The sequence below is a fragment of the Camelina sativa genome, chromosome 10 (genome assembly GCF_030686135.1).
Source record: "Camelina sativa cultivar CO46 ecotype springtype chromosome 10, ASM3068613v1".
NCBI lineage: Eukaryota > Viridiplantae > Streptophyta > Magnoliopsida > Brassicales > Brassicaceae > Camelina > Camelina sativa.
The window spans coordinates 26,800,308-26,822,502 of NC_141889.1; the positions used below are offsets into that span (position 1 = coordinate 26,800,308).

Below are 22,195 nucleotides of genomic sequence, written 5' to 3' on the forward strand. Positions count from 1 at the left end.
TTGATTGGTTTTCCTAATTATAATTATGTATTAAGAAAAGGCGGGAAAGGCACTTACTTCGTGATGGCGAGGCGTTTTTCCCGTGATGGCGAGGCGTTAATCATGTGTTAAAAGTTAATTACGGCATTAGACATGCCCAAAAAAGAACAAAAGATTTTTTTAAAAAAAAAAATCAACTATATTAATATTTATATTATCGTTGGCAAAAACGTAAATAATCTCTCAGAGATGGATTACTACAGTCAAATGATATATTGACGAGAATTTTGATTGAAGCGTATAGTGTGGCAGGGAGCGTAATAATATGGTAAAAGAGAGGGGTGTTTGTGGAAGACGAGTTTACGAAAAGATTCCCCCAGTCGTCGTCTCTCTCCTTCAAAATTGAAAAAACAACACACAAAAAGGTTGAGCTTTCATAACTGTTTCTCTCCTTCTTCTCCTCTTCTCACATAAGTCCAAACCAAATCACCTTTTTTCTTCCTTTTTTTTTTTCCTTTCAATCTCCCTCTCCCTCTCCCTCGCTTCGATTTCAATTTTCCTAATCTCTTACCATCATCATCTCTGCTCGGTAGCCCACATCAGAGAAAAGAGCGAGAGAGAGAGAGAGAGAGAGAGAGAGAGAGAGAGAGAGAGTTTCTTGGTAGTTTCTTCAAATCTCCGGAGCTTCCGTATCCAGGTAAAATTCTAGGTTTCGAGCGGCTTCGATTTCTCCGCATGAGTTTGATTATCGATTTGAACTACTAGTGTTTGTTCGTCCATGTTTTGCTTTGATTCTTCTTCGATCAGCTTTTTCGTTTTTTTACGGCTTAATTAGTGTCTTGGATTTTTTGGATCATAAATTACAAAGTCATATGGTTTAAATTTTTTTATTGTCGATGATGCTTATTTGCTGGGAAAAAGAAAGAAAGCGCTTCTTTGTTCTCCAATTCGTATTAGTCTCGTTGAGACTTTTGATCCATTTAGAGTTAATTAATTGGATTTATCGTTGATTTGGTTCATTAAAAGTTTCGGTAGGGTTTATATTTTTAGGTGAGAATCATGATCATGAGCTTCACTTTCCAAACCTTGTTTTTGTTCATCTTTGGCTTTGTGTGGCAGTTCTAACTATTGATGCTTAGATTTTACTATTTTTATGTTCTCACGTCATTAGAATTCTATCAGTTTCATATATGAATCGTTTCTCTTATCCATACAGGCGAAAAATACGATCAATTCTTGGAGCTTAAAAGAAAGTTTGAGATTTAAAAGGTTAAGAGAAACTAGTAACTCTCTTCTCCTTGTTAATTTTTCCTAAAAAGAAATGCTTATTAATTTAAGGATTTGATTGGATCGAGATTGTTTTAGGTGAATGGAAACTGTATTTGTTTATAGTAGTTTGTTAAAGGTAGTAAGTAACATATAAGAACAAAAAGAAACAACTCACATTACTGAGGTATGAAAAAACTGAAAATAATGATAGCTGTCTTTTATCGTTCTAGAGGTATGTGCGTGCTTTCTGGTCTATTTCCAAAATTGCTGATGTGGCTCCTCCACATGAGATCTTTTGTCTAGCAACCAAATACCTATCAGATTCCATATTTAGACCATAAGCAGCCACTAATACTGTGATTTAGCTTTAATCACAAGTTCTATCTCCTCTCATTAAACTGCCTTTGTTTTTTGTAACCTCACCTCTGTAAAAGTAAATTCATCATCACTTGGTAACAAAGTTACTCAATGATGCAAAGGGTTTGAATCTATGATCTTTCTATGCTCTTTGCGGGCCCCAGGAGTTCTATTATTTATCTGCAAACCTTGTCAGAGTTCAATTGCTGGATCTGCTCTTATTATTATATTCTCATTTTTTTTGTTGAATTATCAAGATGCTTAACCTATGATCTTGATTCTGTAAAAAGCCAAAATTATTATTAGTTTGCTAATTTGTTATTATCTACGAACATAAATGTGAAAAGGATGGTACCTCTTTTCTAATTAAATAATGGCATTTAATTTGAACAAGTTAGCTTCGCTAGTCTTTAACGTTTTTTCTTGATAAGTTTCTCTGTGAATTGTTTGGTCTCAGGTGAAGATTGAGTTTCTTTGATTGATGATATTTGGTTGAAGAAACTGAAGAAAAAAAGACATGAAAAAGCAAAGGTTTAGAGAGACCTTGAAGTCTTTCTTTGAGCCTCATTTTGATCATGAGAAAGGTGAAATGCTTAAAGGCACTAAAACTGGTAATTTTTCAACACTACTAAGTTTTGTTTGACATTTCAAATGAAATTCCATAGATCTTGGTTTAAATGCTTACATGAAAACTACTCTTATCATCTGATGCAGAAATAGATGAAAAGGTGAAGAAAATCTTGGGAATAGTTGAGAGTGGAGACATGGATGAGGATGAATCTAAAAGACAAGTGGTTGCAGAGTTAGTGAATGAATTCTACAACGAATACCAGTCTCTGTATCGCCAGTACGATGATCTAACTGGAGAGATTAGGAAAAAGGTCAACGGGAAAGGAGAAAGCTCCTCTTCGTCAAGCTCAGACTCGGATTCTGACCATTCTTCTAAGAGGAAGACTAAGAGAAATGGAAATGGAAAAGTAGAGAAAGATGTAGAGTCGGTAACAAGTGCCTTGAAGCAACATATCGAAGCTTCAAATCTTGAAATTGCTGATCTGAAAGAGAAGTTGACGACGACTGTTGAAGAAAAAGAAGTAGTAGATTCTGAGCTTGAAGTAGCATTGCTGAAGTTAAAAGAATCAGAAGCCATTAGCAATAATTTGAAACTTGAAACTGAGAAGTTAGAGGGTGAAAAGACAACAGCTCTGACTGATAACAAGGAACTGCATCAGAAACTGGAAATTGCTGGCAAAACAGAAACCGATCTGAACCAGAAGTTAGAAGATATTAAAAAGGAGAGAGATGAACTGCAAGCTGAGAGAGACAATGGTATAAAAAGATTTCAAGAAGCTGAAAAAGTTGCAGAAGATTGGAAAACAACGAGTGATCAGCTCAAAGATGAAGCTTCTAATTTCAAGCAGCAGCTAGAAGCATCAGAGCAGCGAGTTTCGGAGCTGACCAGTGGTATGAATAGTGCAGAGGAAGAGAATAAATCTCTATTATTGAAAGTTTCGGAGACTTCAGATGAGATCCAACAGGCTCAGAAAACCGTACAAGAACTAATTTCTGAATTGGGAGAGATGAAAGAAAAGTACAAGGAAATAGAGAGTGAGCATTCTAGTTTGGTGGAGTTACATAAGAACCATGAGAGAGAATCATCAATTCAGGTGAAAGAATTAGAAGCACACGTCGAATCATCAGAAAAGTTGGTTGCAGATTTAAACCGAAGCCTGAACAATGCAGAGGAAGAGAAAAAGCTGCTATCTAACGAGATTCAAGAGGCGCAGAACACCATACAAGAACTCACCTCTGAGTCTGGACAGTTGAAAGAAAGCCACAGTGTGAAAGAGAGAGAACTTTTCAGTTTGAGGGACATCCATGAGATTCATCAAAGAGACTCATCCACCAAAGCAGGTGAATTAGAAGCTCAACTGGAGTCTTCAAAACAGCAGGTCTCAGATATGAGTGCGAGTCTGAGAGCTGCAGAGGAAGAAAACAAAGCTATCTCCTCGAAAAATTTAGAAACTATGGACAAGCTCGAACAAACGCAGAACACGATACAGGAACTCATGGCTGAATTGGGAAAGTTAAAAGACCGCCACAGAGAGAAAGAGAGTGAGCTTTCTAGTTTGGTGGAGGTACATGAGACTCACCAGAGAGATTCATCGAGTCATGTGAAAGAATTAGAAGCTCAAGTGGAATCTTCAAAGAAATTGGTGGCAGATTTGAACCAAAGCGTGAACAATGCAGAGGAAGAGAAAAAACTGCTCTCTCAGAAAATAGCAGAACTCTCAAACGAGATTCAAGAGGCAAAAAACACCATACAAGAACTCTTGTCTGAGTCTGGACAGTTGAAAGAGAGTCACAGTGTAAAGGAGAGAAATCTTCTCAGTTTGAGGGACATCCACGAGACTCATCAAAGAGAATCATCCACTCGCGTGAGTGAATTAGAAGCTCAAGTGGAATCCTCAGAACAGCGGGTCTCAGATTTAAGTGTGAGTCTTAAGGATGCAGAGGAAGAAAACAAAGCCATCTCCACGAAAAATTCGGAAACTATGGACAAGCTTGAACTGGCCCAGAACACGATACAAGAGCTCAGGGATGAATTGGGAGAGTTGAAAGACCGACATAAAGAGAAAGAGAGTGAACTTTCTAGTTTGGTGGAGGTACACGAGGCATATCAGAGAGATTCAACGAGTCGAGTGGAAGAATTAGTTGCACTTGTGAAGTCAGCAGATCAAAAGTTTGCAGATATGAAGCAGAGTCTGGACAATGCAGAGGAAGAGAAAAAACTGTTATCTAATGAGATTCAAGAGGCACAAAAAAACATACAAGAACTCATTTCTGAGTCTGAACAGTATAAAGAGAGCCACGGTGAGAAAGAGAAAGAACTTTCTGGCTTGAGGGACACTCACGAGACTCATCAACGAGAATCATCCAGTCGTTTGAGTGAATTAGAAACTCGACTGAAATCATCAGAACAACAGGTCGTAGAATTGAATGCGAGTCTGAATGCTGCAGAGGAAGAAAACAAGTCCATATCCTCAAAGATCTTGGAAACTACAAATGAGCTCAAACAGGCTCAAAGCAAGGTAGAGGAACTTATGACTGAACTGGCAGAGTCTAAAGATACACACATACAAAAAGAGAGTGAGCTTTCTAGTTTGGTGGAGGTACACGAGGCCCATAAGAGAGACTCCTCAAGTCAGGTTAAAGAATTAGAAGCACGGGTGGAATCAGCAGAGAAACAGGTTGAAGAATTGAACCAGAGCCTGAACAGTTCAGAGGAAGAGAAGAAAATGTTATCTCAGCAAATTTCAGAAATGTCTACTGCGATCAAGCGGGCGGAGAGCACCATACAAGAACTCATGACGGAGTCGGAACAATTAAAAGGGAGCCACACTGAGAAAGACAATGAACTTTTCAGCTTGAGGGATATCCATGAGACTCATCAGAGAGAATCGTCCACTCAGTTAAGAGAATTAGAAGCGCAACTGGAATCATCCGAACACAGGGTTTCAGAATTGAGCGAAAGTCTGAAGGCTGCAGAAGAAGAAAGCAAAACTATGTCCACGAAATTATCAGAAACTTCAGATGAGCTTGAACGGGGTCAGATCCTGATACAGGAACTCACAGCTGATTCGACCGAACTGAAGGAGCAGCTCGCTGAGAAAGAAGGCGAACTTTTACTTCTGACTGAGAAGGACAGCAAATCACAGGTGCAAAGAAAAGAACTAGAAGAAACAGTAGCGACATTGGAGCTGGAACTAGAGTCAGTTCGTTCTCGTATAGTAGATCTTGAGAGAGAGATTGCAAGCAAGACCACCGTAATTGAGCAATTGGAAGCGCAAAACAGAGAAATGGTTGCAAGAATCTCAGAACTTGAGAAGTCAATGGACGAGAGAGGAACTGAACTCTCAGCTTTAACTCAAAAACTTGAGGAGAACGAGAAGCAATCATCGTCCTCAATTGAGAGTTTGACAGCTGACGTTGATGGCTTACGAGCAGAACTAGATTCAATGTCTGCTCAAAAAGAAGAGTTGGAGAAACAAATGGTGCGCAAAAGCGAGGAAGCCTCAGTGCAGATTAAGCGTTTGGATGATGAGATTAATGGTCTGAGACAGCAAGTGGCCTCGCTTGATAGCCAGAGAGCGGAACTCGAGATCCAACTTGAAAAGAAGTCAGAGGAGATCTCTGAATATATGAGTCAGATTATAAATCTAAAAGAGGAGATCATACAAAAGGTTAAGAATAACGAGAATATTCTAGAAGAAAGAAATGGTTTATCTGAGAAGATTAAGGGTCTTGTACTTGACTTAGAGACTCTACAGAAACAGAGAAGTGAGCTTGAAGAGGAGCTGAGAACTAGGACGGAAGAGAACGTTCAAATGCAAGATAAGATCAATGAAGCATCTTCTGAAACAATTGCCTTAACAGAACAGATTAATAATCTGAAGCATGAGCTTGATTCTCTACAGGTGCAGAAGAGCGAAACCAAAGCAGAACTTGATAGAGAGAAGCAAGAGAAATCAGAATTGTCAGATCAGATCACCCATGTCCAGAAATCATTGGTAGAGCAAGAAGCTGCTTACAATACGCTGAAAGAGGAACACATGCAGATCAACGAACTGTTCAAAGAAAGTGAAGCAACACTTAATAAGCTAACAGAGGATTACAAAGAAGCCCAAAGATTGTTGGCGGAGAAAGGTAAGGAAGTAACATCCAGAGATACTGCAATCGTGGGTCATGAAGAGACGATGGAGAGTTTACGCAACGAGCTGGAAATGAAAGGAGACGAGATTGAAACTCTCATGGAGAAAATCAGTAACATTGAGGTTAAGCTACGTTTGTCGAACCAGAAACTGAGAGTAACCGAACAGGTACTGACGGAGAAAGAAGAAGCTTTCAGGAAAGAAGAAGCTAAGCACCTAGAGGAGCAAGCATTGCTTGAGAAAAATCTCAAGGTGACACACGAGACATACCGATGTATGATCAAAGAGATAGCAGATAAAGTGAACATAACAGTGGACGGGTTTCAATCCGTGTCGGGAAAATTCACGGAGAAACAGGGGAGATACGAGAAAACGGTAATGGAGGCATCGAAAATACTGTGGACTGCGACGAACTGGGTGATAGAGAGAAATCACGAGAATGGGAAGATGAAGAAAGAGATAGAGAAGAAAGATGAAGAAATAAAGAAGCTTGGAGGAAAAGTAAGAGAAGATGAAAAAGAGAAGGAGATGATGAAAGAGACTTTGATGGGACTTGGAGAAGAGAAAAGAGAAGCGATAAGGCAGTTATGTGTTTGGATCGATCACCACAGAAGCCGTTGTGAATATCTTGAGGAGGTTTTGTCAAAGACCGTTGTGGCTCGAGGCCAAAGAGTGTCGCAGCGAGCTTAAGGGCTCGTGACCCACAACACGGTACGTTGTTCTTCTTCTGCTCCAAGTCTGATTTCTCCTCACATCAATGCGAACACTCTTTGGGGATTGGGTCAATGAAGAAGCTGGTCGGGAGGTTATATTTTTGGTTGGGTATATTTTGTGTATTTGTGTCGGTACAATTTTTATTTGTTTGTGTAAGTTTTGTTGCTTTTTTAAGTCACTTTGGTTTTTATTGTGGGCAAAGTTGGTGGTGGTTTTGATGGGAGGGGGAATAAAGGGATTCACACAAATGGGATATGATGTATAGAACGATTAATGCTGCTGCTGTTGCGTATAGTGAAGTGTTCTTGCTTGTTTAGTATTCATTACATACTATCATTTTTGCACCTTCATTGACTAAAATTTTTTTATATATCGCTTAGAATCTTGCAGATGTTTCTGTAGTAACAGTCATTGTATCTCGGCTTAAATTTATAGTGTAAACTATTTTATTTTATTTGGTTTGATAGTGTTTTTTAAATACCAAAAAGTCAGCCATGTCGAACGATAAACAAAAAATAAGTCAGCCAGACCACCAGACGGGTAGGTGATGTGTTAGAGAGTTAGATCAAATCAATATATTAAAAACAATTTCCTTAACTAGGTTGATATTTCCTAAATCGAAGTTAACAGAAAAATAAGTACAACTGGCCATATCTTTTATTCCTAACTTTTAAACACAACTCTTATCTTCTCTCTACTCATTCCTAGTAGATATATACACCACATAAAATTAGTTATTTATACCAACCTTTGTTAAAAACTTTTAAAAAAATTAAAGGAGATAATTATGTTTTTACAATTTTACATGTTAATAAATTTCAAATTATTTAATACTTGATTAGTTCTTCAAGATACTCTAAAAATAAAAAATTGTTGTGATAAATATAAAATATATTGTAAGATAAACACCCATTTATAATTTGTTACCATAATACATATTTTGTGTATTATCAACAGAAATAGCTCTGTCCATAAAACAACCACTACAAGAAAAAATAACTAATAAAGTTTTAAATTCTGTCATTCAAGTTTTTTTCTTTGTAAATCTCAAAAAAAACACACCAAAAAAAATAAAATTATTAGTTCAAATTCTTCTTTGTCATTCAACATCATTTTCATATATTTAAAAAAATATGAAAGAAACACACGTAACGTAAGTGGAAAAGTATTAAAAAAAAAAAAAAAAAAGAATAAAGGGGGAAAATGCAAATAATGTCTCCTTTTCCCACTGTGATGACAGGTTGGTTTCTTTAAAACGGAATTTTAAAAAACATCACACTTTTATATATTAGCAAAATACGACTATCTCCAGCTAACATACGCTCAACACCATCACACCCCCTCCTGCTCTCCATCATCATCAATTCCCATATAAAATCACTTTTTGGCTCTCTTAATCTCTCTGAAAGAATCTTCTCACACAATCAATGACGGATCCTCCTCGACCCGACCCGTTTCCTGTTACCCGAGTCGAATCCGACGCCGGAGCTCTCTTCGTCCTCCAATCTAAAGGTTAAAAACAAAACTTCTCCGATCCTCCAATCTTTATGAATTGAAACTCCAATATTTTTGTAGAATTTCAAAACTGATTTTGAGATTTTTATTTTTTATTTGTTAATCTCAGGCGAGTGGTGGCACGCCGGGTTTCATCTAACGACGGCGATCGTAGGTCCGACGATATTGACGTTACCTTACGCCTTCAGAGGATTAGGATGGTGGTTAGGGTTTCTCTGTTTAACGACCATGGGACTCGTTACTTTCTACGCTTATTACCTCATGTCTAAGGTTCTTGATCACTGTGAAAAATCCGGCCGCCGTCACATCCGTTTCCGTGAACTCGCCGCCGATGTTCTCGGTATCTAAAATAAATCTTTATAATTTTATTTTATTTTTGTTTTTGCTTTTTTTTTTTGTTGGTTAAAATCCGTAAAGGTTGGATCGAGTTTTTCAATTTGGATGCTTTGACCTTCTTGGGTTCACCACACGTGTCTCTCTGTATTTTTGATGTCATGGTTTCACCTAACCGGTTATTTAATTGTGATGTGATGGTGGTGGTGGTGCAGGATCTGGATGGATGTTTTATGTAGTCATCTTTATCCAAACAGCTATCAACACTGGAATTGGTATTGGTGCCATTCTACTCGCTGGTCAATGTCTTGATGTATGTAAACTCTTTCTTACTTGCTAATCAAGGAAACTAACAACTGTACGGATCTGGTCATTGTTTAATTTTAATATCTCTTTCTTCCTCTGTTTTGGTTACTACTACGCAGATAATGTACTCGAGTCTCTTCCCACAAGGGTCCTTGAAGCTTTACGGGTTCATTGCTATGGTGACTGCTGTCATGATTGTTTTGTCTCAGCTCCCAAGTTTTCACTCTCTTAGACACATTAACTTTGTGTCTCTGCTCCTCAGCTTAGGCTACACTTTCCTCGTCGTTGGGGCTTGCATTAACATTGGTACAATTTATTGCAGAAAAAACAACTACTAATGTTTGGAAAACCAAGGCTAATATCCCTGTTTTGGTTTTCACAGGTTTGTCTAAAAATGCTCCTAAGCGTGACTATTCTCTAGAGCATTCCGATTCAGGGAAAGTTTTCAGTGCCTTTACATCGATTTCGATCATAGCTGCTATTTTCGGAAATGGAATCCTACCCGAAATACAGGTGAGAAATTTGTTCACTCAAACATTATACAATGTTATTATTATGATCAGCTTGAGATGTATTGTGATAATTATATATGTATGTAGGCAACTCTTGCTCCACCAGCCACGGGGAAGATGTTGAAAGGACTATTGTTGTGTTATAGTGTGATCTTCTTCACGTTTTACTCTGCTGCTATTTCTGGATATTGGGTTTTTGGTAATAATTCGAGCTCCAATATTCTCAAGAACTTGATGCCTGATGAAGGACCGACTCTGGCTCCTATCGTGGTGATTGGCTTAGCGGTCATCTTCGTTCTCCTTCAGCTTTTCGCCATTGGCCTCGTAAGTTTAACTATGATTGTATTGGAGGTTTACTTGGCTGTGAGATAAACGTTTAAACATGTTTTTGGTAAAACTGGTTAGGTGTATTCTCAAGTTGCGTATGAGATTATGGAGAAGAAATCAGCGGATACAACAAAAGGGATATTCTCAAGACGCAACCTTGTGCCACGATTGATACTAAGAACCCTATATATGGCGTTTTGTGGGTTCATGGCAGCGATGTTACCGTTCTTTGGTGATATAAACGCTGTGGTAGGAGCGTTTGGGTTTATCCCACTCGATTTCGTGCTGCCTATGCTTCTATACAACATGACCTATAAGCCAACGAAACGGAGCTTCACATATTGGATAAACATGACAATAATGGTCGTGTTCACTTGTGCGGGGCTCATGGGTGCTTTCTCTTCCATTAGGAGACTAGTTCTTGATGCTAATAAGTTCAAGTTGTTTAGCAGTGAAGTTGTTGATTAGATGCTTATGATAGTATATGCTATAACATAGACACTTTTTTTTTTTTACTTTTTGTGTGTGGTTTGTTACACATGTACATTCGAGTTTTGAGTCGATTCCACCAGATAACAAACATCCATCATCGTACAAAATGCAAAACCAAACGAGTTACAGCCCTCACATCTCTCTACCTTGACCCAACAAAAGCTACTTATATATCACAAAAAAAAACAGACGAGATAGAGGGAGTTTACATACAAAACACAATATTAAAAGGAGCTTCTTCTCTACATCACACCTCAACATTCTTACTCTTTGTTCAACATATTGATGCAAAGCTCCATCACCAACCGTTCACCACGCAATAAACTGTGAGGGATCCTCATGTAACTCTCTTCAGGTCTTTTGGAGCTCAATTCAAGAAGTCTCTTCACAGTTGATTCGTGAGTTATAGCGTTCCCATCCACAGTGTAGGAGAGATGATACGAGAACTCTCCTACTTCTGGAGCAGATGGTGCGATGCAGCTAACAGTTATATACACACCATCCGCCTCACTGAAACACTGCACCGCAAACAATAGGTGCTTCTTGAACTCCCTTTTAACATATATCTTATTCTTATCTTTGACTTTGATGTTCATCCGGACATCAAATATTTCGCCACATCTGAAGCCAGTACAAAACATATATATAACATGGTGGATAGAAGAAGAATGAAAAAGATGTTTGTAGAGATCCTCGTATGAGCCAGTGTAATCACAGCCCAATGCAGGGCATGAGCACTGAGAGCGACTGCATTCCTTTAAATGAGTTGGTATTTTCCAATTAGATACCATTTTCGTGCAACCAAACTCGGCGTTTGGGCATCGGACAAGAGTTGATTCAAGAACTCTCTCCATTGCTATGCAACGATTCTTTCCAATAGGCAAAGCACATGCATGGCACTTGTTACTCAGTTTGGAACAGCAAGAAGAGCAAGCCAAGTGCCCATCATCACACTGCAAACCAAAAAATAAGAAAGCTAAACCAATGAATCAACAATCAAAACAAGATTGGAAGAAAACCTAACAAAGCATTTTCAACTTGACTTTGCTATATCAACTAACCATTCCAAAGAACAAAAAGATGAATCTGTCAATAAAGATTGTAACATTAATTATAATGTCTCGGCCTTTAACATCTAAGTGAGTCACAATTCCAAAATACTATATTCTATATGAAAAATAAAAAATTACCCTAAAGAAAAGAAACAATCTGAAACGTAACCTGAAAAATAGGAGTAGTGAGTGACTCGCAGCAGACAGGACAATGTAGAACATCAAGATACATCATGGCAGAGCATGTTTTATCCTCTGTTCGTTGCTTCTTTTGAATGTGAATCTCGCTTGAATCATCTTCATCGCTTGAGGCACTCGCCATATCGATTTATTAAGCCTTAACTCTCAAAAATGAAAATGGAAGTGAAACAGGTTGATTAATTAGGAGATAATATGAGTCTTAACCGTAAAAAAACCCTTTAGCCTTCCTAGGCTCAGATGAGTGTGAAGTAAAAAAAGCTGTATGCAACCCATTATTATATTATGACTTGGGCGGAATACGAAGAGTTTAATGGGATACAACTTGTTAGCAACATACGTATAATGACACGTGTCCCACTTACAAACTAATTGTTCTTGAGATTATTACTTTTTGGAGTATGTATTTTTTTGTTAACCTTGTTTTACCTTCGCTATTTGTATCGCGAATTTGTACAGTTTCCATTCTAATTCATTATTCATATATATACATATATATATAGATATGTTGGTGATCAATTTATATGTGTTTTTTTGGATCAATGTTACGTTCTTTTGTTTATTCACCTGAGCAAGGCCAACGGTGGGTTTTAATTTTGAGCCTTTTATAGTCTCTTAAAACAAAGTTGAGTATACTATATAAGAGGTTCTCTTAATTTTTTTTCTTTTTTTTTGAATTATTTTTTTGGTACAAAACATTGACAACCCCTCTAACAACCTGCCAATGGGGATGCCCTGAAAATATAGGTCAATCAAGACTCCAAAAATCCATCCTCATGGAAGGTCTATATAAGATGATACTTACTTAATGTGCTGCTTGGCAAGAATAAAGAAAAACAAGTGATCTTGGATGAAATTAACAAGAAAGAAAATTTTAACAGTAAAAAAGTATATGATCTTTGTAAAATTATGACAATCGTATACTTGAATTTTTCTTAAAAAATTCAAGAAATGTTTACTTAAAGTAGGGAATTAGTGAGGGCCAGAAGACAAGACGATCTCCTGTACATATTGCAACAGTATGTACATATTGAGATATGATTTGAGGATCTTCATCATAAATGAAAAATCAATAAATATATGTAGGGACAAGATCATATAAATTACTATTTCTATTTCTTATGTGATGTAGTATTACTAGTATTTAGTATTAAATATTTTCTAAGTTTTACGTGATAAGAATGGGAACGAGCATATGAATAGTCAAACATACAACATGCATGTTTGTACAAGAACCAAACTCGTTTCTTTTGTTTGCTATCCATGTACATGTCTATTACAACGATAGTTAACAGTACTCGTTTATTTATTACATTTTTCGTTGTTAATGAAAATAACTATATATATATATGTATAATAAACATACATGCATGAAAGTTTATACAATCCATGCATGATGAACAACGTAGAAACTTTGCTGCTCTTGGTTAATGGTTAACCCATCAGCATCCCATCCATGGATTGAAATTGTCTAAAAAGAAAAATATAGAAATCCATAAAAGTAATTTCCTTTTAAAAATATACCTACGAAGTACGTATTCACTTAATTTTTTTTTTTGCTAAAGTGCAAATATCATATAAAATGAAATGTTTGGTGTTACAAAAATTACAACCTATTTCATTGGTTTTTCGGCAAAAAGGTAAAACAAGAAAACAACCGGACAAGCTTTGATAATCCTAGACATCAACGTCGCAACCATAAGCTTTTTAAACCGCTTATTTAGATTCCTTGACACGATAGAATACTTGATCTCTCGATCAATGTCTTTAAAGATCACTGAAGGCAGGACATGGGTCTAATTGTGATGCAGGTTGTTATGCTGTTTCCAAGTGGCGTACATAACAGACTGTGCAATCAACTTGCGCAGAGTTGGTGGCGACCTATGGTTAGTTGTCTGCAGCCAAAGAAGAAGATCTGACCAAGTGTGGAAATTGATAAGAGGCTCTTCCAATCTCCTGCAGACAGTATGCCAAAGTGAAAGTGCATAGTCACAGGTTAAGAACAAGTGATCCCTAGTTTCAGGGTGAGTGGAACATAAACAACAAGTTGGGTTAATCTGCATCCCCCAACTCTGAAGCCGTGTCTTTGTAGGAAGGCGGTTAAGGGTTGTTGTCCACATGGTGAAGGCATGTTTAGGTGTTGCTCCTTTGAACCATACTGAATCTGCCCAGTCCAAAACCTCAGCCCTAGGTCTTAGGACGGACCAAGTTTGTGACGAAGAGAAACCATTGCAGCTTCGGTTGTCAACCATCCAGTCGTAAGTGTCGAGCCCCTGTTCCTCACTTGGCACGTGTATACTAGTTAAATGGACATGAAACATTAAGGATTGTTCGGAACGCGGGTCTGGTAAGATCCACCCATTTGAATTGCAGGCTTCATGAACTTTGGAGTTAATGTTAACTCGTAACGCTCTGGGACCATGTCTACCAATAAAATTAATCAGTGGGCCAAAGGGAGTCCACTTATCAAACCAGAAGCTAGCTGTTCTGCCATCACCGATGTTGCACTTAATGAAACGTTCTGCCAAGACCCTCAGCCTCAGCATACACTTCCAATTCCACGAGTCACTAGGTTTTTCTATGAAGCTCCAAAAACTAGTTGAACTGCTAATGTTGTGATGTTTATGCCACGCCACCCATAGGGAACCACTATTAGAGAAAAGAAGCCAGATCATTCAAAGAAATAAGGTTCTGTTCCACACAGCAAAACGACGTAGCCCAAGGCCTCCTTCTTTTTTTGGCAAACAAACTTGCGACCAAGCCACTTTCACCAATCCCTTCTTTACTATTTGACCTGACCAGAGGAAAGATAAACACAGCGATTCAATTTTTCTGATACATCCGAGCGGAAGAATGAAGGTGGATATCCAGAAATTCATAGTGCTGGAGATTACAGATGCTATAAGCTGGACTCTTCCCGGATAAGATAGAGCTCTCGCAGACCAGGAATTAAATCTGCCCTTGATTTTCTCAAGCAGAGGAGCATAGTGTGATAATTTAAGCTTTCAGCTCGTCAGAGGCAGACCCATGTACTTAACAGGCAGAGACCCAATAGGGAATCCATACCTTTCCAAAGCATCAGATTCAGATTGGCTCAAGCGTGCATGATAAAGGTGTGTTTTCTCGATAAAGCCTGCAAAATCCTCCAATGTCTCGTAAATACCATGAAGAGATCACTTAAATTTTGATCGTCAGAAATTATTATAATTAACAAATTACGAATGTAAACTCGATACATATATGCGTATACCGACCTAGTTAATATATATATTGTCAATTGCATTATATCCACGTGAAAATCCCACCAAGCTCGGACACGCGTTCATGTATGATATCTCTTTCTCACTTTCCTTATCATTTAATGATTTTTAATCATCCAACCAACTAATATTTGAGCTTATGGGTCAAACTTATCTATCAATTACTCTTTTAAAAAATCGATTTAGCTTTTTGACATGCACACTCCTACAAAATTACGGTTAGTACAATTAGTTGAGAAACTTTCAACATTAATAGATCTAAATTTGACCCACATGAGATATAATTTATGCATAGTTTACTGAAAAATGTTAAACTAGAGCCAAATATCCAAAACTTGAACCAAAAACATAGAAATTTTTAGCTTTCGCTAAGAACGCCATATTCATATATATTATCGTGGGATTAAGTATTTACTATTTAATTAATAAGCATTAATTGCAATACATATCTTCATGTACATACATAAAGAAGTGAACACAGACCGTGAAGCTTAGAGACTCATAATTCACCACCAAGTACCCACCTCTCTCTCTCACTCTCTCTCTCTCTCTCTCTCTCTCTCTCTCTCTCTCTCTCAAGCTCACTCTATACATTATAGATATATATCCATCAATACGTAACAACCACCAAAGATTACAATTCACAGCCTTCCATTTTCCCTTTGTTGTTGTGAACATAAAGATTTTGGAGAATAGATATCAATCTGTGTCATTTTCTTCTGTTTGGTACGAAAATATAAAGATGGAGATCAAAGTCAAACCAAAAGCCGTAGAATCTACGACGATGATGGCAACTAAAGAGGAGGATGAAATTAAGAAGAAGATGAAAGATTGTGTGGTGATTGGTCAAGAGGCAGATGAGGAGGTTAGTAAAGGACAAGGTGAAACAAGACAAGTTGATTCTAAGCTGGAAACTGGTAAGTTTCTGATCTTTTATACTTTAAAAAATTTCAGGCAAAAGTATAAAACCCTTTAAAGATTTGTCTTATTTTTACCAAATCTTTGAAGTATAGGGAACAATACAATATATATACTTCAATTTTAATAACTTTTCATTTTTTTTTTCATTCGGATTCATTATTATAGCCTATATATCGACTCTTTTTGAGAACATAGATCATCTCTAGAAATATTTGTACAATATAAATACAAGTATAAGCCTTTTCATGAGTTCACAAATCTTGCAGACAAAAACTTTTCGAGTCAGAAGACCAAAAAGGAAGAGGAGAACAAGAAAGAGGAAAATAATAATTATATTTCTAACATGAAGCATAAAAAGACGAGTTCACACGTATGGGACTGTGGGAGCACTCTCTACGACTCGTTCGAGCTCAACTCGTTCAAACGTCAACTTGACTCAGCCATCTCAACTTCCTCCGCGAGAACGATGTCCATGTCTCGCCTCCCAGACCGCCGTCTCCCTCCCCTCAGCTCACTCTCACCGGAGAATCCTCCTCGTCTTCCTCCACTGCCGACAACTTCTTCTTCCTCCTCCTCCGGCGGCAAGAAACACTCGAACAAGATCTCTCGTTCTCTTCAGAGATTCTTGAAGTCAGTTTTCAAACCTAAACAGCACCAAACCTTGAGCACTCCTTCTTCCCCGGTCTACAAGGCTGTGGGTCACGGTGGCGGTGATAAAGATCGATACTACGTCGTTTATGACAAATCGGGTTCGTTGACAACTATTCCAGAGTCAACGTCGGAGAAGGAAGTGAGCCCTGAGATCAACTCTCTTGTTAGGAAAACCGTGTCCGAGAGATTCCCGGCGAGTCGAGTCGTTGGTATTTCATGTGCTTGATCTTGATTATCTAATAAATCTAATTAATTAAGTCCTAAATTTGATATAAATTAATATCTATATATATAAACATGTTATGACTTGTCAAATTAATTATTAGAGTCTTCTTTTCCTTTTTTTTTTTTTTTTTTTAATGTGATAAAGATTTTGGAAATGAATAATCGTGTTGGACGTATGGTATATATGGTGAATGTAAAAGTTTAATGCATTTATGATGCAACGTACCTATATCGTAACCGTATAGTTTAGGTTTATCTACCTTTTGAATATGATGTTTAAGTGTAACAATATGGTATGGCTATAAGGAAACTACGTGACCGGTTTGTGTTAAAGTTGAAAAATATGTGATGGAGTTACGCTCAAAATATGTAGTGGATCGGAGTAGTTTTATTAACAACGAAGTTTTTACAATGGGTCATTTTCATGGTGAGTATTGAAAAAAATAGGTATGGACTCACACTATGTGTGCGCGTTTAATTTATTATGCGCATTAATTTTTGATTTTGTTATGAATATTTAACTACCACATGTAAACATTTCGACATGAAGTAGGGTCGATATATGAAAAAGGTAGATATAATATAGTATACACCTTGGTTTTATTTAATGCATTGCAACGTCGTCTTCACTCTTCAATAAGACAATAACGTAAATGTTTTGATGAGATATGTCTCCTTTATACCTAAACTAATGACATTATATTATACGTTCTGCTTTGAATCTACGGTCAACGGAAATTGATAAGGTGTACTCATGTAACATGTAAGGCATGAACAAATGGAACAATTCTACTTTTGTTTACAGTATTTAATTTGTTTTTTAAAAATTGATATGCCTTTTTTTTTTTTTTTGCTTCTAATTCTCTCTAGGAGTAATTATTCACCTAAATCCCCAAAAATAAAGGTTAAACAATAAATTGTAAAGATATTTAACATTCATTCTACAACTCGATTAAAAAACCTATATTTATAGATTGCACAAAGAGTTGAACATTGCAGAGGTGTATATATATGGCAATGAGTAAAAAAAATCCAATGGCTTCAACCGTCAAGTTACATATATTTCAGGAGTTAGCAGGAGTATAAGTGTCACTAGTTGAATTTTCCTCTAAATTTCATCTTTCCCTAAAATGTGTAATTTAAATGATACTTGGAAGTTTAGGAATCTAAAGATGTAATTTTTTGTTCTCTTTTGCTCTGTTTCTTGATCAAGAGATGTCACTATTTGCTCTGTCTCTTGATCAAAAGATGTCATCATTTGTTCTGTTTCTTGATAAAAATTTCGCTTTCAGCTTAGCTCGCCACATCATTCTCGCAGAAAAAAATTTGTATAAAAACTGTGATCCATTTCAAGAGAATGATGAGCTAATGCTAATTTTCTTCAATAGATTATAGACGAAGACAGACAAACAAAAGATGATTAGCATTCTCAGTAGTCGAAAGCATTCAACCCAAGTCATTAAAAGAAGAACAAACCGAAAACACAAAAACAAAAATAGCAAAGAAAAGAGTAACCAGAGGAAGAACAAACGGACGAAGCAACTATAGAAACTGAGGTTATCTAATATTTTTGAAACCGGTAAAAGATCTTCTACCCCGTTTAGTCGGCATAGTACTAGATGAGTAGTTGAGGTTATCTGAGATTATTTTGACATTGCATTTGGCTGAAGCTACTCTACGGAGGCTCCGTAACGAAGCTTCCGAAGTTGCTTGCTTACTTCCATCACATCTTCGTCATCTGGTGTATTGTAGTACAATGTCACTTGTTCAAGATTCGGCATGGTGTCTAGAAAGTACTTGACCTGTTCTATCTGCTCCTCTGTCCCATCGATATCACAGTATTCACGAAACTTCAATATCTTATGAACCGTCACCGGACTTGATGATAAACAATTACGAACGACCATTCCACCGGAATCATCCGACCATTTGCAAAAGCACTGATAACAAGATTTTCACCTAGGGTATCAATTACCTATGCAGTTGTAGTACAAAGGATTATCAATCCAACTGGTTGTTATGCTAGCAGATGAGATATGATCAGAACTATGCAAGTCAAGCCAAGCAATAAATGGGGTTGATCTAACAATCTTAAAATGATTAAAAGAAAATAAATAAACAATAACCACACGACCTAAGCACTCGATGCAAGCATTCGAGTACAAGATCGGGTGGAGTGATCGAGTAAAGAAGGAAAGCAAGAACAGTTCGAAGGTATGCTCGAAGCAGGTGATCATGTACCTGTTCGGGTAAGGGATCGAGTAATGAATACAAATGTAAACAATCTAAATACGAAAGCTCCTAAGGATGGGGTAATCGACTCCTAAGTGTTCCTGACCAATATGGATGTCCTACATGCCTCAAGCAAATATTCCCTAGACAATGAATCTCTAAAATCTTGTTAAAACACTCTCGTGATAGAAACAATCAACCTTAATCACTTTCCTACCCAACTCTCGTTGGAGAAACGTGACAAAGCAGGCAATACAAACCGATTCATTATTGTCAATAAACCCCTTACTCATATAATCTCTTAGGCTAAGTGAGTGAATCTCTAGGATTGATTGATTCAAGCGTTTCATCTACACCTCTTGGTGGTAAAACACCTTATATCTAATCTCAACCTCTCGGTCTGTTGATAGCATTAAGAACACCAATCTAGAAGGGAATTTATAAAACATAAACAACCAAGCTAAGACATCCTAACAGATCAAGAACACAAAATCGTCTATCCCATCCTTAGAAACCTTACTTCACTACTCAAATCTCATTGCAGAAAACATAAAAGCATAGATAAACGAAAATTGCATTCTATTAAAACTAGAAGTAGAGTAGAAGAGTATAGAGTAGAAATCTAAAAGAATAACAAAAAGAAGTAAAATAAATCCTAACAAAGATAGAAAAATGTTTGAGTCGCTCAAGATCTCTCACATATGCTCTCGCTCTCTAATTGAGGGTCTGCGGCGTGCTAGGGTGAGTGGAAGAAGAGGGGGGGTTTATATATGGAAACCCATTAACCCTAGCTTCCCAGTCCTGCCCGAGGGTCTGCTCGATGGGGTGCACAAGGATGAGCTCGGGTTGCTCTTCGGGTAGGCTCTCGGATTGTTCTTTTTGTTCTTAGATCTTCCTCGATCGGGTTGGTGTTCGGACTGTTCTTCCTGCTCCATAGCTCCTTCGGGTACATGCTCGGATTTGACCTTGTTTCTCCCCATTTTCGGCTCATAAGCACCTGTTTTCATCCAAAATATGCAAATGCAAGAATGCAACACCCTAAATGGCCTAAATGTGGATTCCTATAGTAAATGACCTAAAAATGCTAAGGTTAGGGTAAAAACAATGCAAAATATGGACAAAAAAGGATGCTTAAAACATGTAAATTAGAGAGTTATCAGATCCCCAAACATAAATCTTGCTAGTCCTCTAGCAAGGAAGTAGGAGGGTGCGGTTCTAAAATGGGACTCATAACCTTTGGAGCTAAGCGAAGGATTCAAGCTATAGTCCTTAAAAATAGTTTAATGGTGCTAAGATCAATCAACATACTTACAAATATTTTTCTATGCTTATCACCATGCATCGATTTAGTTCAACCTCCATCTAACAGCAAGACTTGCAATTCCAAAGAACATCTCTTTCACATTCATTAAAGCATTTGGCGGATTTTTGCAAATGGAAGGTGAATCAAGCTCAATCGGTTTCAAGGGTAAAGCTTTTGGTAGGGTGGTTTTTAAACAATTTCTTTGGATGGCTTACTCTCAAAAGAAGGAATGCTAGACATTTGTGAAAACTATCTAAGATTGAGAACAATTAGGGCATACAAAACTTAACTCTTGATAATCTACCCCTTTTCTCATTAACCTTTTTTTTTTTTTTTTTTTTTATCAAACCTCCTAGAATAAAACTACTCACATCCTTGATTTTAACTCTCTTTTTTTTATAATCCCTAAGTCTAAACTTTAAACATATAGCTTTTTTTTTTCTTTTTCTTTCTTTGCTAAACTCCTAATAATATTCATATTATTTTTATTATTATTTTTTTCTAGGAGACTATAGCAAGATCTTTTTCTCTTCCTTTTTTATTTAGAGACTTAGAGCTAATTGAATCGAACCTTAGGGACTTTCTTCTTTAAATTCTCTTTTATTCCTCAACCCAACCCCAAATAATCATGCTAACCACCTATCTTTCAAAACCGATCCTATTAGCTAGTCCAATGATTCTAAACTTAGCTAAAACAAGAGCCAAATCTTTTTCGTTCTCAATACTTTCAAGGTTTCACAACCTATAGCACAATGAAAAGGCCTCACTCAACGATTCAATACAAGGTTTGAAAGAAAGGTTTGGATTCAAGGGTAGGGAAAAACGAATCGGGTTAAACGAAAAGATTGGTAAAAATGGTGTGTTAACCCGATTTTAGAGTTACCATGAGCAAGTATTCAAATTCCATAAGCAAGACATTTAAGTTCAGGTCAAGTCCAATAATATAGAGATGGCCCAATGTTCAAGCAAGTGGAGGAAGATTTCAAAAGATACAAGGTTTTAAACAAATATTTTTCATTTTTTTCCAAAGATTGATCTAGCAACAATGAACTGTGATTAAGGGCTATAACTTCAATCCTAAGGTTTGGAATTAAACAAGATGGTTTTAATCATTGTCCCCTAAAATGCATATGCAACAATCCTATATGAAGCAATGTAGACTCAATCCTAATATGAAAAATGCAACTACATGAACACTTTTTTTTTATTTTTCAATTTTTTTCAAATTTTTTTCAAATTTTTATGGTTTTTTATGCAAATAGGTGCATACTCAAATGAATAAAATTAGTATGCAAAAATTTGAAATAAGAAAATAAAACACAATGTTATATACACTCTAGGACCTTCCCCCAAACTTAAATTACGCAGTCCCTGTGTAAATAAAAGTCTGAAAAAGAACCCAAGAATCACACAAAATGAAATAAAACTAAATGCAATGTTATTTACAAAGTTTGGATGAATGTGGTACCTCATGGGTTGGTGAAGAAGGAGGATGTAGCAGCCTCCATACTTGCTAACGTGTAGCCAGTGTCGTCACCGGCTTCAGCAGGCGCCGGGATTCGCTCATCAGAGAGCTCGGTTATGCGCACGGACGAACTGCTCGGACCATCATCCGAGGGGTTGATCGGGTAAGGCATCGCGTAGCTCATCGGAAACACTAAGGAAAAAAGACTGAAAAAGAAGAAATGCTAGTTATATTTACACTACTTCCATTAGGACTTCCTCCCAAGAGAGCTTGTTTATAGTTGCTAAGCTTGACTGTTGATCCTTATCAGACTGGTGCAGTATCGGTGAGGTACAGAGATGTCCCCACCTCTGTGCTCTCATTGGCCATGTATTT

At 37.1% G+C, this 22,195-nt stretch overlaps 4 protein-coding genes and 1 pseudogene across 5 annotated transcripts; 3 read left to right on the top strand and 2 right to left on the bottom strand.

The window, feature by feature from the left end:
- Nucleotides 1-210: 210 nt before the first annotated feature.
- Nucleotides 211-7,351, top strand: LOC104719848 (uncharacterized). 2 transcript variants are annotated; one of them, XM_010437830.3, is made up of 4 exons: nucleotides 211-676; nucleotides 1,196-1,248; nucleotides 2,063-2,216; nucleotides 2,320-7,351. In XM_010437830.3, the coding sequence occupies exons 3-4, from the start codon at nucleotides 2,123-2,125 to the stop codon at nucleotides 7,002-7,004; spliced, it is 4,779 nt and encodes a 1,592-aa protein (XP_010436132.1). In that variant the 5' UTR covers nucleotides 211-676; nucleotides 1,196-1,248; nucleotides 2,063-2,122; the 3' UTR covers nucleotides 7,005-7,351. The 2 variants fall into 2 exon arrangements, with proteins under 2 accessions (XP_010436132.1, XP_010436133.1); XM_010437831.3 differs by lacking the exon at nucleotides 1,196-1,248 and having other exon boundaries at nucleotides 380-676.
- A 623-nt stretch (nucleotides 7,352-7,974) lies between these two features.
- LOC104720703 (putative GABA transporter 2) lies at nucleotides 7,975-10,601 on the top strand. Its single transcript, XM_010438580.3, has 7 exons — nucleotides 7,975-8,540; nucleotides 8,653-8,883; nucleotides 9,092-9,189; nucleotides 9,302-9,488; nucleotides 9,565-9,695; nucleotides 9,782-10,018; nucleotides 10,100-10,601. The coding sequence occupies exons 1-7, from the start codon at nucleotides 8,456-8,458 to the stop codon at nucleotides 10,487-10,489; spliced, it is 1,359 nt and encodes a 452-aa protein (XP_010436882.2). The 5' UTR covers nucleotides 7,975-8,455; the 3' UTR covers nucleotides 10,490-10,601.
- Nucleotides 10,602-10,776: 175 nt separating this feature from the next.
- On the bottom strand, nucleotides 10,777-11,887 carry LOC104720704 (putative E3 ubiquitin-protein ligase SINA-like 9). The gene is made up of 2 exons (XM_019230823.2): nucleotides 11,735-11,887; nucleotides 10,777-11,466 (listed from the first exon to the last, which is right to left on the bottom strand). Exons 1-2 carry the CDS (start codon nucleotides 11,885-11,887, stop codon nucleotides 10,777-10,779), a joined length of 843 nt encoding a protein of 280 aa, XP_019086368.2.
- Nucleotides 11,888-13,376: 1,489 nt separating this feature from the next.
- Nucleotides 13,377-14,527, bottom strand: LOC147937429 (uncharacterized; annotated as a pseudogene).
- Nucleotides 14,528-15,496: 969 nt separating this feature from the next.
- LOC104720705 (uncharacterized) lies at nucleotides 15,497-17,041 on the top strand. Its single transcript, XM_010438582.3, has 2 exons — nucleotides 15,497-15,940; nucleotides 16,211-17,041. Exons 1-2 carry the CDS (start codon nucleotides 15,766-15,768, stop codon nucleotides 16,819-16,821), a joined length of 786 nt encoding a protein of 261 aa, XP_010436884.2. The 5' UTR covers nucleotides 15,497-15,765; the 3' UTR covers nucleotides 16,822-17,041.
- The last annotated feature ends 5,154 nt before the right edge of the window (nucleotides 17,042-22,195 follow it).